Raw genomic sequence first — 16653 nt, 5'->3', positions numbered from 1 at the left:
CTCTGTCTATTCCTATACCAATATTACACTGTTTTTATTATAGAAGTTTTATATAATGTTTTAAACTAAAGGTTTTCTTGGCTATTCTTGCCTGTTTATTTTTCAATGAGAACTTCAGAATCAATTTGTCTGACTTTAGAAAACCAGCAGTATTTTTAATGGGATCACACTAAGTTAATTAATTGATTGACTGATTGATTGATTAAAAAGTTTTTTATTGATTTCAGAGAGAGGGAGAGGGAGAGAGAGATAGAAACATCATTGATGAGAGAGAGTCATTCATTGGCTGCCTCCTGCATGTCCCCTGCTAGGGATTGAGCCCACAACCCAGGCATGTGGACTGACTGGGAATCAAACTGTGATCTCCTGGATCATAGGTCAATGCTCAACTGCTGAGCCATGCTGGTTGAGCGGATCACACTAAATTTATAAATTAACTTGGGAAGGAGTGAGAGTTTCATGATTTTGAGTTGGCCTATGCAATTAAACATTTTTTTCAAGTCTACTTTTGTATATATTTGGAATGCCTATCTTTTAAATTTATTACTCATGTTCCAGAAAGCATGGGAATGAGGGCAGAGATGGGGTACAAAACAAAAATATTCTCCATACCTGCAGATGCCTGTGCTTGGACATCAGTGTGGCGCTGGCAGACCCCGCTCAAGAATTCACTTACTTGACGCAGGGAAAGAGCATTATGCAGTGTTTCTAGGGGGTAGATGGTAGGCACCATGGAGCACCCTTCAAATCCTGTTAGAAAAGAAATGGGTAAAGTCAATATTATTTCTGCCCGATATATCCCAACTGGCCAAGGAAGCATGGAGAATCCCTGAGAGCCACCAGGAGACTCCGTGGCTTTTGGAGTATGGGGTATCCAAGATTCACATGACAGGGAACTCTTTAGAGCCCCAAAAGAAGTCTATTTCTGTCACCTCCAGATTTCCTAAAAAGTCTAACCTGCTAAGGCCTCCAGGTGAATCAAATCACCTCTCATCCTACCTATGGAGAGCCAGCAATGTCCCATGGAAAAATCAACAGAATCCCAATAGGGTAAACACCTACATTGCTCTTACACTTTCTGGGGGAATAAAACAAAGGTCCATAGATAAAGGGTGAAATTGTAGGTCTAAATGAGGTTAGGGAGGTCATGGAGCTGGGAAGAAACAGCAGATTTCAGGGATCATGTATAAGAGAACCAGATTAAGGAGGAGGGCATGTAATCTGAGAAGGGGTTCATGCAGATTTAGGATATGGGTAGAAAGGCTAGAATATTTGGAAGCAAGCTGGAGGGCATGCAATACATATGGAGTTCAGCCCAGGAAAATCACATGCATGAACAGGCTGGGGGATGAAAGTTCTTTCTTGGTCATTTCCATCACATCAAAGGTTCTCCCTTCTGTTCTCACTGGAAGACCCCAGACTTGCTAGGATTTCTTTATTCCATCAGGAAAATGAGGAAATCCCCTTAGAAGAAATAATAAATACTGATTCTCTGCTCTGAACCCAATAATTCCAATGTAGATCCACCATTCTGGGCAAGGTAAAGGGTAAACCTAAATGTGTAACCCTAATCCCAGGGCCTGTTGAAAAAAATATCCCCATTGGAGAATCAAGAAGCACACATCCCAACCACTTTTTCAGCCCCCAGTCTTTCCCATGCCTCTTCTACATCTCCTTAAATGAATTAAGGGAAGGCAGGACAGCAATATCTATGCAAGACATAGCCTCCTGTTCAACAATGACTAAAACCTCAAAAGAATTATACCTGATTTCCTTCTAACCTCTGGCTCTTGTTTTCTTCAAGGATTCAATTGAGACTTCTGTGCCTCAATTCCCCCCCTGTACTCTAGTGGCAGGAGAGCAAGAGTGGTACAGTCTCTAGGTCCTCAGAGTGGGTAGAAAAATGTTTGGATTTGAAGATGGTGGTAGAAGGTTATAGAGATAAGAACAGATTCCAGGGCAAGAGCTTAACCCTGTACTGAATAGAATTGGGAATGGGTAGCATTAGGAGGCAGTGAGGAAGGAATGAGCAGCCAATGCTATAGCTACCAGGCAGTCTGGCCCCAATCCCATTCAAGCAACTAAAATGCAAGTCACATAACCTTAGGGTAAATAAATGAAAGGAATAAGTGGGCTCTCCTGCCAGAAGTGCAATTAGCAAAGCAGTCAGTCCCAGCCAGGGTAGTGGCAGCAGCCAGCTTGGTGGCAGGGGGTACCGTAGAGGCACTCGGGGTCATCCTGGCCTGAGCGCAGCCAGTTCCGGAACAGGCGCAGGTGGTAGGAGCACTGGTGCAGGTGATGCGCCAGCGTGGCATCCAAGGAGACTGGCCGGCCCCCTGGGCAGTCAGAGGAAAAACGGCGCAGCAACCGGACCACAGGGTGCTGGTCATCCAGCAGCTCTGGAGGGGGTGGGGGTACCACGGCAGGAAGCACAAAGATAAAGAAAGAGAAGAGGGAGAGACAATGAGGGGGGCACTGACTGGCACAAGCATTACTGGGAAATGGAGCCACTCAGCTCCAAGGTAAGCTAAGAAAGAAGCAGAGATGGTCAGAGCCACTGGGCATCTCTTGCAGGAAAGAAGAGAGTTGGCATCACACAGTGAGTTTAAAAGAAGGGGCTAGTGAGGCCTCATCATACAGCAAGGCCCTTCCCTTTCTCATTGAGCATAATTCAGTCAGTACAGACAGAAGTCACATAATTCTGGAAGGGGGTAAGCTGGCTTGGGAGTTCTGTGGGAGCCCTGACAAGAGGTCCAGTATCCTGGATCGTTCTCAGACAAACTCCAGGTAGGTCCTACTTCTCAGTCTAATGTATTTATGAGATTTGGATAGAGATAAAAAGATCCAAAGTCACTCAGAGAAGAAGGTTGAGAATGGTATAGGATTATCAAGATAAAGTTTGAAGCTAAAAAGTCTCCTAAAGGCTCAAGCCAGGCCCTCTGGACCAGACCCTAAGATAGCCACAGATAGGGTAGGTGTTAGATACCTGGCATGGGAGATTGGCAGGAAACCAGGTGTAAAACAGAGCATGTAAAAAAATGGAATCAATATGTGAAAATACTATTATTGGCTCATCACCTTTTACTCTTATTCAGATATACAGATTCAAAAAAATGTTTGCATAAATCTCAGGATTTTGGAGACACGTATCCATTACAGAATCCAAAAGTTAGATAATTTTATATTTTCTTCCCACTGCTGGTGAGTCTAACTGCACTTTGTCCAGCTGGTTGGTGGAAAAGCTTCAATCCTGAACCACTTATTATTTTGCATGCTTGGCAAACTTTGTGGATATATGTGATTCAGCTGCAAAACGTTGAAGATAGTGAAAGGCATGTAGAAGCTCCAGGAACAGTAGGGAGAAGATCCTGGGGAAAAGATATGAGGTCTAAAGACCTGATGACAGGATGTTGGTACAGCGAAGGTAGCATCAAGGTAGCTGAGGATGGCTGCTCAGAACTCCCAGACCACAACTTGTTATATGGGGTGATCCAGGATCTCATGGTTTCCAGAGACCTTACATTGAATGTCAGGAGAGGTTTCAGCTCTACCCAGGCACTAACTGTACCAACAGCCAGACAGCTGTGTGAGTCCCTAGGAAATAAATGGGCTTGGCAAATCCAACTGGCACACTTTGACATCCTGGATAAGGGTAAGCCACAGTCTCTTTCTATCATATTAGTTTACTTTGGTGAGTTCAGTATGCAGTTTAGTAATGGGCCATGTTTGTATACTTGATGTAGTCAGGATAACCAAAGCTTATCAGGAATAGAGGCAATGATGGGCTGAGAGACGTTCTCCCCTCACAGCAAGGAGACAGCACTGCCTTGCCTCTTTTCTAAAGCCATGTCCAGTTTTTCCAGCTGCTATTTCAAAGCCAGACATGGCAAAGAGTTGGTGATTATGGAACAGTAGGCTGGCACATTGTTGTGACTAATCGGCCACAAGCAATTGCAGGCAGCACATCCACTCGGTAATTGCTGGGTCAGTCAAGCAAGATTTTGCCATGGGGTAGAGCCTTCATATTGCCCTGAGGGCCCCAATTAAACCTAGATAATTTTCTGCAAGAGATGTTAAGTCCAAATTTCTCCTATGGTCAACAAGTGGATCCCAGATTCTGGTTCTAAAGCACTATAGCCTCCAAGCTCAAGTACAAGAAGAACAAAGGGCAGAAGACCCCTGAGGAACTGTGCAGGGTGTTGGAAGAGATCTTGAATTTGCTTTCTTGCACTATACCTGAATTTTCCAGGTCTTTCTTCCTCTCCTCCTTTTGGTAGAATTAATTTTTCTTTTTTTCAACTGATGAGGCTGCTAACCAAGGTTTCAGGGAACTAAATATATATAGGTTTGAGGACTTGCTTTATGAATTTGGATCTTTTCTCCTAGGGCCTAAGAACTAAGAGATCTATAATTTGGCTCTGATTTCAGGGGCCCAAGTTCCTGGTACTATATTCTGTACCCTAACATGTCTCCCATGTCCAAGACCCAGGCTGTGAGGTTAGGGTTGGTGCATGAGGTTCTAATCTGGAGATAATTGTAGCACATGAAGGTCAGAAGAGTATGAAGCTAAATGTGAAGGTACAGCCATGCCACTCTGAATGGAGAGCTCCTGTCATAGGCACAAATGGGAGCAGGGGTGGGGGTATAAATTGAATGAGTATAAGCTAGTCAAACTAGGAAGATTTCAGCAGTGCCTAGTGGAGATGTATGGCCCAACAAGACTAAAATCTAGCAGCTACCACTGGCTGAGGAACAGAGGATCAGCGCCCAGAGGTTTTACAAGACAGAAAGCCAGGCTAATTTTACCTCCCTCAGAGAATCTCAGCTCTTGGACAGAAGAAAACCATATATAACAAAACTAGATTTATCTTGAAGACAAGAGACAATGCACAGAAAAACTAAAGATATAAAGGACAGATTCCAGAAATAGCTTTCTGAGATAGTGTGAGGCTTAGCGTGGTCTTTAGTAGCTTTCCACCATGGTGTACCGTGGCCAGGGCCAAAAACTGCAGAAGATGATGGTGCGGCCCATCAACTTTATCTTCAGATACTTGCAAAATAGATCTCAGATTCAGGTGTGGCTTTATGAGCAAGTGAATATGCGGATAGAGGCTGTATCATTGGTTTTGATGAGTATATGAGCCTCATATTAGATGATGCAGAAGAGATTCAGTTCTAAAACAAAGTTAAGAAAACAACTAGGTTGGATCATGCTAAAAGGAGATAATATTACTCTGCTCCAAAGTGTCTCCAACTAGAAATGACTAACAAAGTGAGAAATTGTTGAGAAGCAATACAGTTTGTGTTTTTTAGGTGTCCTTTGTTGGGAGTATAGTTCCTAAACATTTATTTATATTGCTTTCATTACCCTTATGTTATTACCAGATGACAATAAATGCTGTAGAATTGTTTTTATTTAAAAATTTACATTGCCCTGGCTGGTGTGGCTCTGTTGGCTGGAACATCATCCTGTACACCAAAAGGTGGCGGGTTTGATTCCCGGTCAGGGCACATACCCAGGTTGTGGGTTCGGTCCTGGTTGGAGTGCATTCAGGAGGCAAGTGATCGATATTTCTCTCTCACATTGATGTCTCTCTCTCCCCCTCTCCTCTCTTTAAAATCAATTTAAAAAAAGATTAAAGAAAAAACAGGGAGTAAGCCCTGGGGTTCGTCTGCCATACCCTACAAAGAGAACATAGTCCTTCAGTTTTTGGTCTCCCACCTTAGTGTAAGCAGGCCCAGTACTTCAATATTCTTGAAACATTACTCATTCCTAAGCTCCCCTAGAATCCCAGTAGACATCTCAACTCTTCACTTCAAGCTTCTTTGAGACAGCAGTGCCTAGGGAGGCTAGAGCTACATGGAAACCACGTGTAAAAACTCAAGGTACAATTCTTTTTCCTTTACCTACTACCTCCTACTCCTTTCTATCTCTCTTTTATCCCAGAACAAACTGGGCTCCCATTTTCCAAGCCCGGGCTCTAGGTTAGTAGTAACATAAAGCAAATGTCAGGAGCACAAGAACCACACCAAGTACACATAATGGTAGGATATAGGAATATGGAGATGGGAAACTATATACTTAAGAACAATGTCCTTATGGGTAGGCTTGGGACCTGGGAACTGCAGCATTGCTCCTGGAGGAAACAAACTATTGTCCACTCTAAATAAAGAGTTGGAGAAAAAACAGGGAGATCAAAATTATATAAACTAAGTTGTGGGGTGGGGGGGCAGGGAGAAGAAATAAGGATAATATAGGAAATACTATTCTCTTCCTAAGTCAGGGATCCATTATCATGTTTGTACAAAGCCCAGCAGTCATGTGATGGGAAAGAGAAAGGTTTAATTATGTTTTTGTAATGATGCTGAAAAAAGTGAAACAATGGTGATGATGGTGACCATGGAAGTAAGACCCTGAGTGGCCACAGGGATAGGGCAGCCTGGCTGCAGCCAAGGCTAAGGTTTGTCACACAAGGGATATGTCCCAAGAAGGACACTTAGTGAGTGTTTCATTCAGAGACAACAGGGTGTTGACACAGTGGAAGGAAAGGCACAGTCAGTGTCAGAACTCAGAGGTTAAGTGTCTGGAGGTGACATGGTGACAATGAATGATGCTGAGTCAGAAGCAAACGTACCGTTAGTCGGATGCTTTGCAAACGACACAGAAAATCGTTTTACGGCCGGGACAAACAAGAACTCTGGGGAGAAAAGACATCATGGGGATTATACCCACACCTGTCCCCACCCTCTGCTCTGGAACTTGCCAGCAACATACTCTGTTCTTTACTGTTAGTACATGGCCTGCTCCCACCCCCACCCTTAGATTTCCGACTACCACATTTCAATTTTTTCCTTTGGTATAATCTCTTCTTAGGAATCCATGTGTCATCTCTACCACACAATACGGCCCACATACAACTCAAATTTCACCACCACATCCTCTTTCTCATCATTTAGAAATAAAATCTTTGTAGAAACTTTCATCCCTTCCGCCAATCTCCTTCCATATCATCTTTCCTGCATTGGCTAAGCAACCTTCCCGTCTCTCATTTCCTAGATTTTAACCAAGGCTCTACTACATTCTTCCTGATCATCATCCTTGGTCCTTACCCCTATAAGCCAGAATCCAGGAAAGAATACAAAGGCGGAGTAAATTGATGTAGCAGGGCTGTATGTGGGAGATTATGAAGGGATAAGCATAAATAAGTAATACTTATATGGTGAGAGGGAGTGCAAATGGAGGTGGATGGGATCTTGGTTCCTTCTCCCCTCTATAATTGATGAAGAAAACTTGTTATAAGGTCAGTATCAGTGCCATCTTAAGCATGAATAGTTCTTGAACTGTGTCCTTGCTAGAGGACAAATGAAGAAAACAGTTGCTCCCCTGAACCCACCCACATACCATCTCGATGCTTCAGACTGGCAGGTGGTAGCTTTTTGCCATGGCTGCGGGCGTAGTCCTGAAGATTCGGGGCGCTGGAGGAGCCACCCAGCACTGTGGTGCTGAACAGCCCTGTGCACTGTGAGCCTGCAAGGCCGGGAGTGCATTAGTAGCCACGCAAAGCTGCAATTACCACACAGAAGTACACACAACGCCACATGACAACATCAAGACACATACACACAGCCATTCAGAGCCACCATCATGTGGCTACTACACATAGCCACAAACAGCTTTCACTACTTTCATGAGCAAGCAAAGTGGAGATTCTCCTGAAGATCTACATGGCAGATACAAGAGACCACTACAATGCAGGGTTAATGGTATTAGGGGACTCAAAGCTACTGAAAGAGGTAGACTACGCTTTCCACATGGCTCTCAGGAATGCTAAAAGAATAGGCAATCACTCCAGATATCCCTAGTTTTGACTCAGTGTTCCTTACCCTGGATGTAGGGTTTGAAGAACCCACATATCCAATCCCTAATAGGTTTAAAAGGAAAGAACTTTGATTGAAACTAGAGACTAAGTTTTGATAAGTTTTCATAGGTTCCAATTTCTCCTGTTTTTCATCCAACATTCCCTTCCTTCTATCTCCCTTTAAGCCTTCTTACCTTTCCCAAGAAAGTATAAAACTCACTGACTTTTTAAAGCTGAAAGTGACTCAAAAATTATCCAGTTCAACCTTCTCATTTTGAGATGAAGACACTGAGATTCAAAAGGGATCTCATCTGCTCAAGACCATACAGTTTGTTAGGAGCTAAGCTGGACTAGAATCCAGTTCTCATGACTCTGAGGATCAAATGTGTTCGGTTAGGGAAAAAAAATAGTTATTTTTTCATCAAGAAGAAACAGGTTGTTTCTGAAGTGAAGATGGACACAAATTGAAAAGCATGTGAAGAGTCAGATGATTATATGTAGAGTATGCCTACTATGTGCTGAGCACCCTACTAAAAAGGAGGACCTAGTAAGCAGAAAACAACAAAAAAGGTGGTTTTTCCTGCTCTCAAAAGTTTGTCTTTTAAGCCCTATGCTCAAAGTCAGATGACCATACATATAAGTTCAAAGAAATCAAAGAGAACTCTATTGCCAATCAGAGTAAATAAAAGTTGAAAAATCTCTGAAGCAAATAAATCAAGCCAGTCATTGTCCCAAATATCTGATCAAGGGTAGGGCTGGGACTCATAGTCTCCTCTCCTACTATAGCCCATAAGGACAGAGTGGGAAGAAAGAGATAAGACTGACACCTGAGTTTGTAGGATTTGCCCCTCTACTTCCAAATCCATCTTAGACAAGACCCTGGGTTTGGCTTGGGAATTTAACATTTATAGGAGAGATGAATAAAGTAGAGAGGAGGTCAGTTTCTTTTGATCCCACAGAGAAGGGGCCATAGTTTTAGGGATCCCAGCATTTCGGGATCAACAAAGAAATTAAGAAAGCTCAGACAGCTGATAATCTCCACCCTGGAATTCAGGACTGCTCTTCTATACAGCAACTTATCCTACCTTTCATGCTCAAATAGGCTCTAGAATGGGGTTTCAGAGAGTAATAAGGGTTGCTAAATATGTCTGTTTTTCTTCAGAGAAGCTAAAACTAACTGGCTCTGTCCCAGACCACCCCAAGCTTTTTGCTTCCTCCACTAAAGAATTTTCTGGTGCAGTCTTGCCAATCCTGCCCTGCCCAGTCCTTGGATCATCTCAGAGTGTAATCTAAACCTTACTAACACCATCTGTCAACTACCATGTGGATACCTCTGCCTTGTTCTTAACAGCACTCCCACTTAACTGGGCCAGACACACCTATCCAAGTCTTTTCCAGCCAACCTGAAACCTATTCTTTATGGGGACTTTTGGGATGAGAAGTCCATATCACAGATTTATACATTTGTCATTTATTTTTCATGCCCCAAACCATTTACTTCATTTCAGGGATCTAGAAGGCAACCTATTCTCATAAAATTAGCCTGAAAAGTTACCAAAATCTTTCTCCCTCTGCTGGTCCAAATGCTGACCATTTTGAGGCCAACAAATTGGCTGCCCAAAGCAAAGGTAACAGAAAAATCAAAGGAGCTAAATGGAGAGAATAATAGGACAAGACAGAAAGAGCCAGGGGACAAAGTCCAGAACCCATACAATTATCTGTCATTTTTAGTTACTGGTTCATAAGACACTGTGTTCAAAGGTAGCCCCTCCCAAGGACCACTCCCCGCTCCCAAAGAATACAATACCCTCTGAGGCTTGGTCCTTCCTTCAGTCTGTGTTCTTAGGAAAGGTTGAATGATGTTCTCCACCCCTCTCCAGGAATCAAAAAAATCAAGAGACATTCCCTCAAAGTCCTGAGAGAAGCCTCTGTCACTATACCAGTCTCACATTTGTCCCTCAATTTTCAGGAAGGAAGGAAAAAAAATTACAGGATTAGGAGAAGATGAAGGAGAGGGCATGGAGGTAGGAGGGGCCAGAGCAGGGATATAAATAAACATAGATCTCAGAAAGACATGGCACAAATTCTCCAAATGAGGAATATGACACTTATAGGGGTCACGAGTACCTCTATTTATAGCTCTGTCTCTGGTAACTCTGAAGATTCAGAGTCTCCATGGCCCCTTAAGGTCTGGGCTAGACTGGAGGGACAGATAAGGAATGAGAGGAGAAGCCAGAAAAATGCCCTTCAGCCAGAGAAATGGGGGTTGGTATAGAAAACCAGAAGACAAACACCTTCCTGGGATGTAAACAGTCATCTGGGATCAAAGTTCACACCTAAATATGGCTTCTCCAAATTCACCATCCCTCGCCCCACCAGAAAATTCCACTGACTGGATGACTTCATTACCACAATAAAACTCTGAAGAACAGACAGACACCCCTTCCCAACAACAGATGAGAGACACTGGAAAACCATACCTAGGCCACTCTGCTTCATCTCTGTTGGTGGCCGTGAAGACGAAAAGAGCCGGTAGCCACCAGGCCTGGAGGATGAAGTCTCAGAAAGCACCTGGAGAAAAAGGACTCTGTGTTACCATTCCCAACTTCCACTCAGCAGTCTAAATAAACCCAGATCCTGAATTTCTGCCCCTACAAAGCGAAGCAAGGTCAGAAAGTCTGGAAGAACAAAAGGATTTTTAAGGGAGAAGAAGAAGAAAAGAATGTAGTTTGCAGAGCAAAAGGAAACTGTTCAGAGAATCCTTCTATACTAGAAGGCATGTCTATTTCCAAGATGCCTGTCCCCATAGCCCTCCCATCCCAAAACTGAGAAATCAGTATTCAACCATTCTCAGTACTCAGCAGAGCAGGATTCCTTAATCTTATCTATCCCTCTGCAGGACTCAGAAAGCCAATCACAATAGCTCAGCCACAATAAGAAGTAAAGCGTGGCCACCCTCTCTTCTTTCCATGGGACAGCTATGGCTACAGAAACCATACTCAGTTTATTATTTCAACCGAGAAGCCCTCCCCTCCACTCCTAGAGACATGAAACAGATTTCTTAAAAGCCCACAAGGGTCCAATCATACATCCTCCCACATACATATACCCACCCCACCTCCAACAGTGTTCAGGAGTCCCTAAATCCCAAAAGGCAAAGGCAAAGGCAGAAAAGGAAGATGAAGTAGGGAGGAACACCTGTGTGCAGGACGCCAGGTGAGTGGTGGACACAGCCCGGGGCTGTAGGCCGATGGCTAGGGAAGGCCGGGGGAGGTCTCCTGACCTCCGGCGGCGCCGTCCCCGCAAGGGGATCAGGTCCAGGTTCCCCGTGCACTGCATGTTCATGACCTGAAATCAGACCGGGTGGAAAGCCGGTCACGGCTCCTTTAACCCCCAGGCTCCCAAAAGCCCCAGTGCCCATTGGGCAGACCTAATTACAGGGCTGGAGAAAATGATTGCCTAGGGCACAGCTGCTATGAAGGTCACAGATTTTGTATTCTAAAACAGTCCAAAAACTGGGATGACAAGAGGAGAAGAAGGGATGGGGAAAGGGTTGTAGTTGATAGGGATAATATAGAATGAGAGGACATATTAATATTAAAAGGCTGTGTGACCAAGGAGAAGACAGAAGACTTCCTTGTAAATCTAAGGAACACATCTTAGGCAACAATCATCCTGGATGAGTAGCACTAGTAATTGAAAGGAAGAAATGTGATTACAACAGGAAGCTTCTTGGAGGCCTGAAAAAGTCAATTTCATCAAGTCTGAGAGATGATACACAGAGAGCTCTGTCTTTCCTATGTCTCTTAACTGCTTAAACCAGAAGAAAAAGGGTGTCAAGCACAACAGTGCCAGAGAGACTGGCAGACTACGTGAATGGGAAGACATTTAGATGGGAAGGAGCAGTTTACTGATGGGAGAATATGTCATTCTATTCATGTGAGTCTGAAGGATATTAGTGTACTGTGGCTATTAAGTTAACTTACACCTTGGAGAGAAAATGATACGTGCCCTACCTAAAGAAAATGAGTATTCACAACTTCAAATCCACCTTAAAATCATCAGGAAAAAACTGATGAGTCCAGAACAAAGACTAGTTTGTCTTCTCAGGTTTCTCCAAAATCTTAACTGTAAATCTCTTGCTGAACCTACATAAGCTAGTTATAGATTCTTTTGAGATATCCCTAAAATGGAAAGACCAATTCCTTTAAGACAGAACAGGCACAGAGCCAGGTGAACAGATTCATCTTTCAAAACAGGACTCAAATCAGACAGAGTCCCTGAGACTGGGATAAATCATGAGGGTCAAAAAAGAGTGTCCTTGGGCCAAAAGGGAAAAGAATCTTTCCATGAAAAACAGACCAAAAACCCCAGAATAGTTAGCTAGATACATGTGAGATTTACAATAGTTCCTTCCTCTGGTTAGAGAACTAGAACCAGGACTAGAGACAAATTCCAAAAATAGCAGAGCACAGGCCCACGGCCATAAACCTGCTCATTAGAACAAAGGGAACAGAGAGTCTTTCAGGCTTGATTCTCTTTCTAGGATGAGAGTATAGATAACCTTAAAGGGATTAATTTAAAGTGCCATATTTTTGCTCCTGTATGAGCTATAATCTTTACCCAAGGCAATAAAGAGATGGAGAGGGCCTAGCCTTTAATATCAATTGTACTGTTATCAATAGTAACTACTGTTTATTGAGCATCTATATGGTGGATAGTACTTATACTTTATAAATGAAAAAAATTGAGGCTTGGAAAAGTTAACTAACAGTCCAAGGTCACACAGCTTCTAAGTATCAGACTGGGATTTTAGCCCAGAGTTCATGTGGTTTCTACTATATTTCCTTTTAAAGAACTGCCTTTTCAAATTCATCCAGAGGCCTCCTCACACTCATCTCTTAAAATCCTTATCTCTCAGGCACCTCTCATTGGCATCTCTTTAATCTCAGAAGTAGCAACCAGTTTAAAGGAGCATTACTGGGAGACCAGCTTTTAAAAAGAGATTAAGTAAAACATAACCATCAGGGGCAGGAGGACTCTGCTTAAGGTTCCAAGAATCACCCACCAAGGGGATTCAGAGGATTCATGGATATTGTCTTATGAGCACTTCCACCACTTCTTTCTCCCAAGCCCCTCCCATTACCTCCATGGAACCAGCTTTTCGGTTACGAATGAGGGGTGATCTCCTTGGGAGGCCAGGACCCTCAGAGGGCTGGGGCGACGTCTGCAATGCCCGGTCTGGCTCATCTGATGCCTTCCTTGGGCACAGGTTCTCCATGCTGCCTTGGTCCGTTTTCATCTCCTCATTCTATGCAATAACAGGCATAGATAGGAGAGGTGTTAATAGCCTCCAGCCTCCTAATCTCAGACTTCCCAACCCTTTTACCTTTCCGTACTGTTTCCAAGTTTCCCACCACTTGGTTCCTGTATCCTCCAGTCCCAAATCCCAGCACTCTGACCCACCTCAGAAGAGGCTGGACGGAATCCATATCCAGCTGGGGCACTGCCTTCTTCCTCGACACCTTTCACTCCAGGACTGAAGTGCAACTCCACATGGAAGCGCTCCTCTGATAAGGGATCCTATGGGGCATCACCAGATAAAGAGGCAGTTGAAGGAGCTGGATATGGTGGTGGAAGACCAGGTAGGGAAAATAGAGAGGAACTCAAGAGGATATATCCTCCCAGGGCTGAGGTTTCAGTGTCTTACTCCACCCTGAGGCTGGTTTATAAGAGCTTCCAGTGTTACATAAAAGATCCTCGTTCCTTCACCTCCACCATTTGAGATTCACTACTTGGCATGACTTTCCAACTTCCACTTATATGACCCTCCCGATTCATCTCCCACAATAAGTCAGCTTTGCTACAGTGCATATAGCAGGACATTTAAAGATATCTTTGTGCCCTAGCCGGTTTGGTTCAGTGGTTAGAGCACTGACCCTGTGGACTAAAGGGTCCTGGGTTCGATTCCAGCCAAGGGCATATACCTTGATTGCAGGCTAGCCCCTGGTTGGGGCACGTACAGTAGGCAACCAATCAATGTGTCTCTCTCACATTGATGTTTCTCTCTCTCTCTCTCCCTCCCTCCCCACTCCCCTCCACTCTCTTTGAAAAGCAATGGAAAAAAATATCCTCGGGTGAAGATTAAAAAATAAATAAATAAAATAAAAGATATTTTTGTACAGCCAGATGAAGAAGGTATATATGTAACAATTTTTTTTTAATCCTCACCTGAGGATATTTTTTCCTTTGCTTTTCAGAAAGACTGAAAAGGACAGAGAGAGAGAAATTCCGATGTGAGAGAGACCCACTGATTGGTTGCCTACTGCATGCGCACAGACTGGGGCCTGGAGGATAGAGCCTGCAACCAAGGTATGAGCCCTTGGCCAAAATCAAACCCAAGACCCCTCAGTCCAAAGGCCAACGCTCTAATCACTAAGCCAAACAGACTAGGGCTGTGTAATTATTTTTGAGAGAAAAAGAATCATTATAACATGTCCCAAATTCCATACTCTCCCTAATGCCAGAGCTTTGTTCTACGGTATCCCTTTGGCTCAACATCATCCCAAAACACCTTTTCTGTTCCAATAGCAACCTCCCAGATGCTCTGTGCCATGCTGTACCTAGGTGCCACATCTAGATGGACTCAAAAATTCTAAGGATAAAAAAGTTTTTTTCCTAAAATGGGATGGAGGAGAAAGAAGGGGCCCTCTCCTCATCCCACCCTGTTAGCTCCTCACCTGTGTGTTGTCCTCATAGAGCATGATGACAATCTGGGTCATGTAGTTGAGCTCTGAGATAGCACTAAGGTAAGCCAAAGCTCGCTGCCATTGTGCATCCTGGGTTTCCTACCGAAAGCAAGAAGAGGTAAGCCAATGCTTGCCGAGGGAGTCAGAGAATGGGCAGCAAGACAAGGAAAACAGAGAAAGCTTGTAGTAAAAAAAAAAAAGTATGAGGAGGAGAGTAAAAGAACACTGAAAAAAGATATTCATAGGCTGAAGGAAGAAGAAAGATCCTTACATCAAGAAGTCCCCCATAACGGAAGACATTGAGTAGGGAGTGGACGTGGCTTTCACTGGTGAAATAGAGACGTGTTCGAACATGGCGGCCTGGGGAGAGCACTCCTCGGGAGTACCTGAGGTAATAGCTAAGTCACTCACACCATCAAATAATCCGGAATCTTCCCACCCCTTCACAAACTTCCTCCTCCCACCTCAAAAACTTCTCCTCTCCTTTCCATCCCAGGGTCCCTTCCTTATATTCTTAGTTCCCCAAGCTGTCCCAGTCTGGTTTCCCCCAAGGGCTCCCCTGACATGCCCCTCCCTCCATCCAGCACCCCTCCCAGCCCTCCCTCACAGGGGATGCAGCTTGTTGACAGACTCATCCTCGTGGGTTCTCTGCAGGTCAAGTAGTATCTTCCGCAACAGTGGAAGACAGAAGCCCACGGCAATTTCCAGTTTCTCCTCCCGACTGATCCCGTACTCCTAGGGGCCACAGGCCAGGGATAAGTACCTCAGTGAATCCTGTTTTCCTCTTGCCTCATACTCTAAGGCTCAAGATCATGCTTGTCTTCACCTCAGGTCTAGGGCTTCTTTCATATCCACCATATTCCCCCTCTCCAGGTTTCTCCTCGGTTAGTCTCTTGTACTTACTCAGAGCCAGAGTAGACCCTGAGAATTCTAGCAACTCAACTAATTCCTTCTCTAAGTTTCCTTTCCCTGGTTCCCATACCACCCCTCCTTTCTGCCTTTTCTCTCCTTCCTTATCCAATACCCCTACCCCCAGGCTAGATCCCTTCTTTGAGACACACCTGGGGAATGACCACATCAGCCAATGCCTTAGAGAGATGTAGCAACTCTGCTGTGCCTTGAAGTCCCAGACTTGCATTGTGTTGCACATCATACTTGACACAATCATAGATGTCAGGGATCTTACTGATATCATAGCGCCCACTCTTCTGTCGAAAGTCACGCTCCAGCTTGCTCCAACGCTGTAGCATTAGCTCTAGTGTCTCACTGTGGTAGAGTTGCACGTCTGGAACGAAGACAGTCAGAAAAGCCCAGACTTTACCTCTAACAAAAGATCCTAACAAATATGAAGTAAAACCAGAAAGATAAGGATGCCTTGTCATTTAGGATAGGAGTGTCTGAGGAACCCATCCATACCTGAAACCTTGAAGGGAAGATAGTATTCATACCCACCTACAGAGTTGGGGTCCTGCATCCGTTCCCGAATCTGGTGAGTGAGGTTTTCAATCAGGGCAAATACCTGATCACAGACCTTTACAGGATTCTGGATGACAGCCATGGAGTTGAGTAGGGAAGTGCTTCCAGTAGGAGCCAGCTGTGTGGAATAGAGAGATGAAAAGCAAGATAGGCTCAGTGCCAATTGTCCAGATTCCTGTGAGCTTATTACAGAGACTGCCTGCAAATAATATCTGTTTGTTGGCTCACTCCAATGCATACTCTTAAGCTACTGGGCATACCAGCTGTTCTAAGGCCTTCAGACGAGGGGACTGCTCTAGCACACAGTCATTTAAGAAGGATTGATCTTAAAAGTCTTGGAGTCCAGAATAGACTTAGGTTCTTTTCTTGGGGGTTCTAAAAAAAAAACACATGGAAAATCCTGGGGAATAAAGATGAAACCCAAATCCCTCAAAACCTTCACAGAATGTTTTCATGAGTGGGTGGGTAATAAAGGTAACATTATCTTATTCCTCTAAATAAGATGATAGCTTGAACCCAGAGTAGAGGTGCTGCTTCAGAACTAGGTTCCAACTCAAGCTCTTAGGACA

The 16653-nt window shown here is 44.1% G+C and overlaps 1 protein-coding gene and 1 pseudogene across 1 annotated transcript in view; one reads left to right on the top strand and one right to left on the bottom strand.

Annotated features, from left to right (window-relative positions):
* PPIP5K1 (diphosphoinositol pentakisphosphate kinase 1) overlaps nucleotides 1–16653 on the bottom strand; it is a 40522-nt gene that overhangs the window by 12724 nt on the left and 11145 nt on the right. The window contains exons 19-31 of the mRNA XM_087821841.1: nucleotides 16061–16202; nucleotides 15670–15893; nucleotides 15216–15343; nucleotides 14880–14994; nucleotides 14600–14707; nucleotides 13326–13442; nucleotides 13006–13170; nucleotides 11058–11207; nucleotides 10340–10430; nucleotides 7403–7528; nucleotides 6636–6698; nucleotides 2217–2399; nucleotides 613–750 (exon numbers count right to left, since the gene is read on the bottom strand). Coding sequence (XP_087677967.1) covers nucleotides 613–750; nucleotides 2217–2399; nucleotides 6636–6698; nucleotides 7403–7528; nucleotides 10340–10430; nucleotides 11058–11207; nucleotides 13006–13170; nucleotides 13326–13442; nucleotides 14600–14707; nucleotides 14880–14994; nucleotides 15216–15343; nucleotides 15670–15893; nucleotides 16061–16202 — 1750 coding nt within the window. The remainder of the gene's footprint in view (nucleotides 1–612; nucleotides 751–2216; nucleotides 2400–6635; nucleotides 6699–7402; nucleotides 7529–10339; nucleotides 10431–11057; nucleotides 11208–13005; nucleotides 13171–13325; nucleotides 13443–14599; nucleotides 14708–14879; nucleotides 14995–15215; nucleotides 15344–15669; nucleotides 15894–16060; nucleotides 16203–16653) is intronic.
* Nucleotides 4980–5283, top strand: LOC148094142 (small nuclear ribonucleoprotein E pseudogene; annotated as a pseudogene).

This window comes from Miniopterus natalensis, chromosome 1, assembly GCF_054644295.1.
Source record: "Miniopterus natalensis isolate mMinNat1 chromosome 1, mMinNat1.hap1, whole genome shotgun sequence".
Taxonomy (NCBI): Eukaryota; Metazoa; Chordata; class Mammalia; order Chiroptera; family Miniopteridae; genus Miniopterus; species Miniopterus natalensis.
This window is presented reverse-complemented; position numbering and strand designations above follow the sequence as displayed.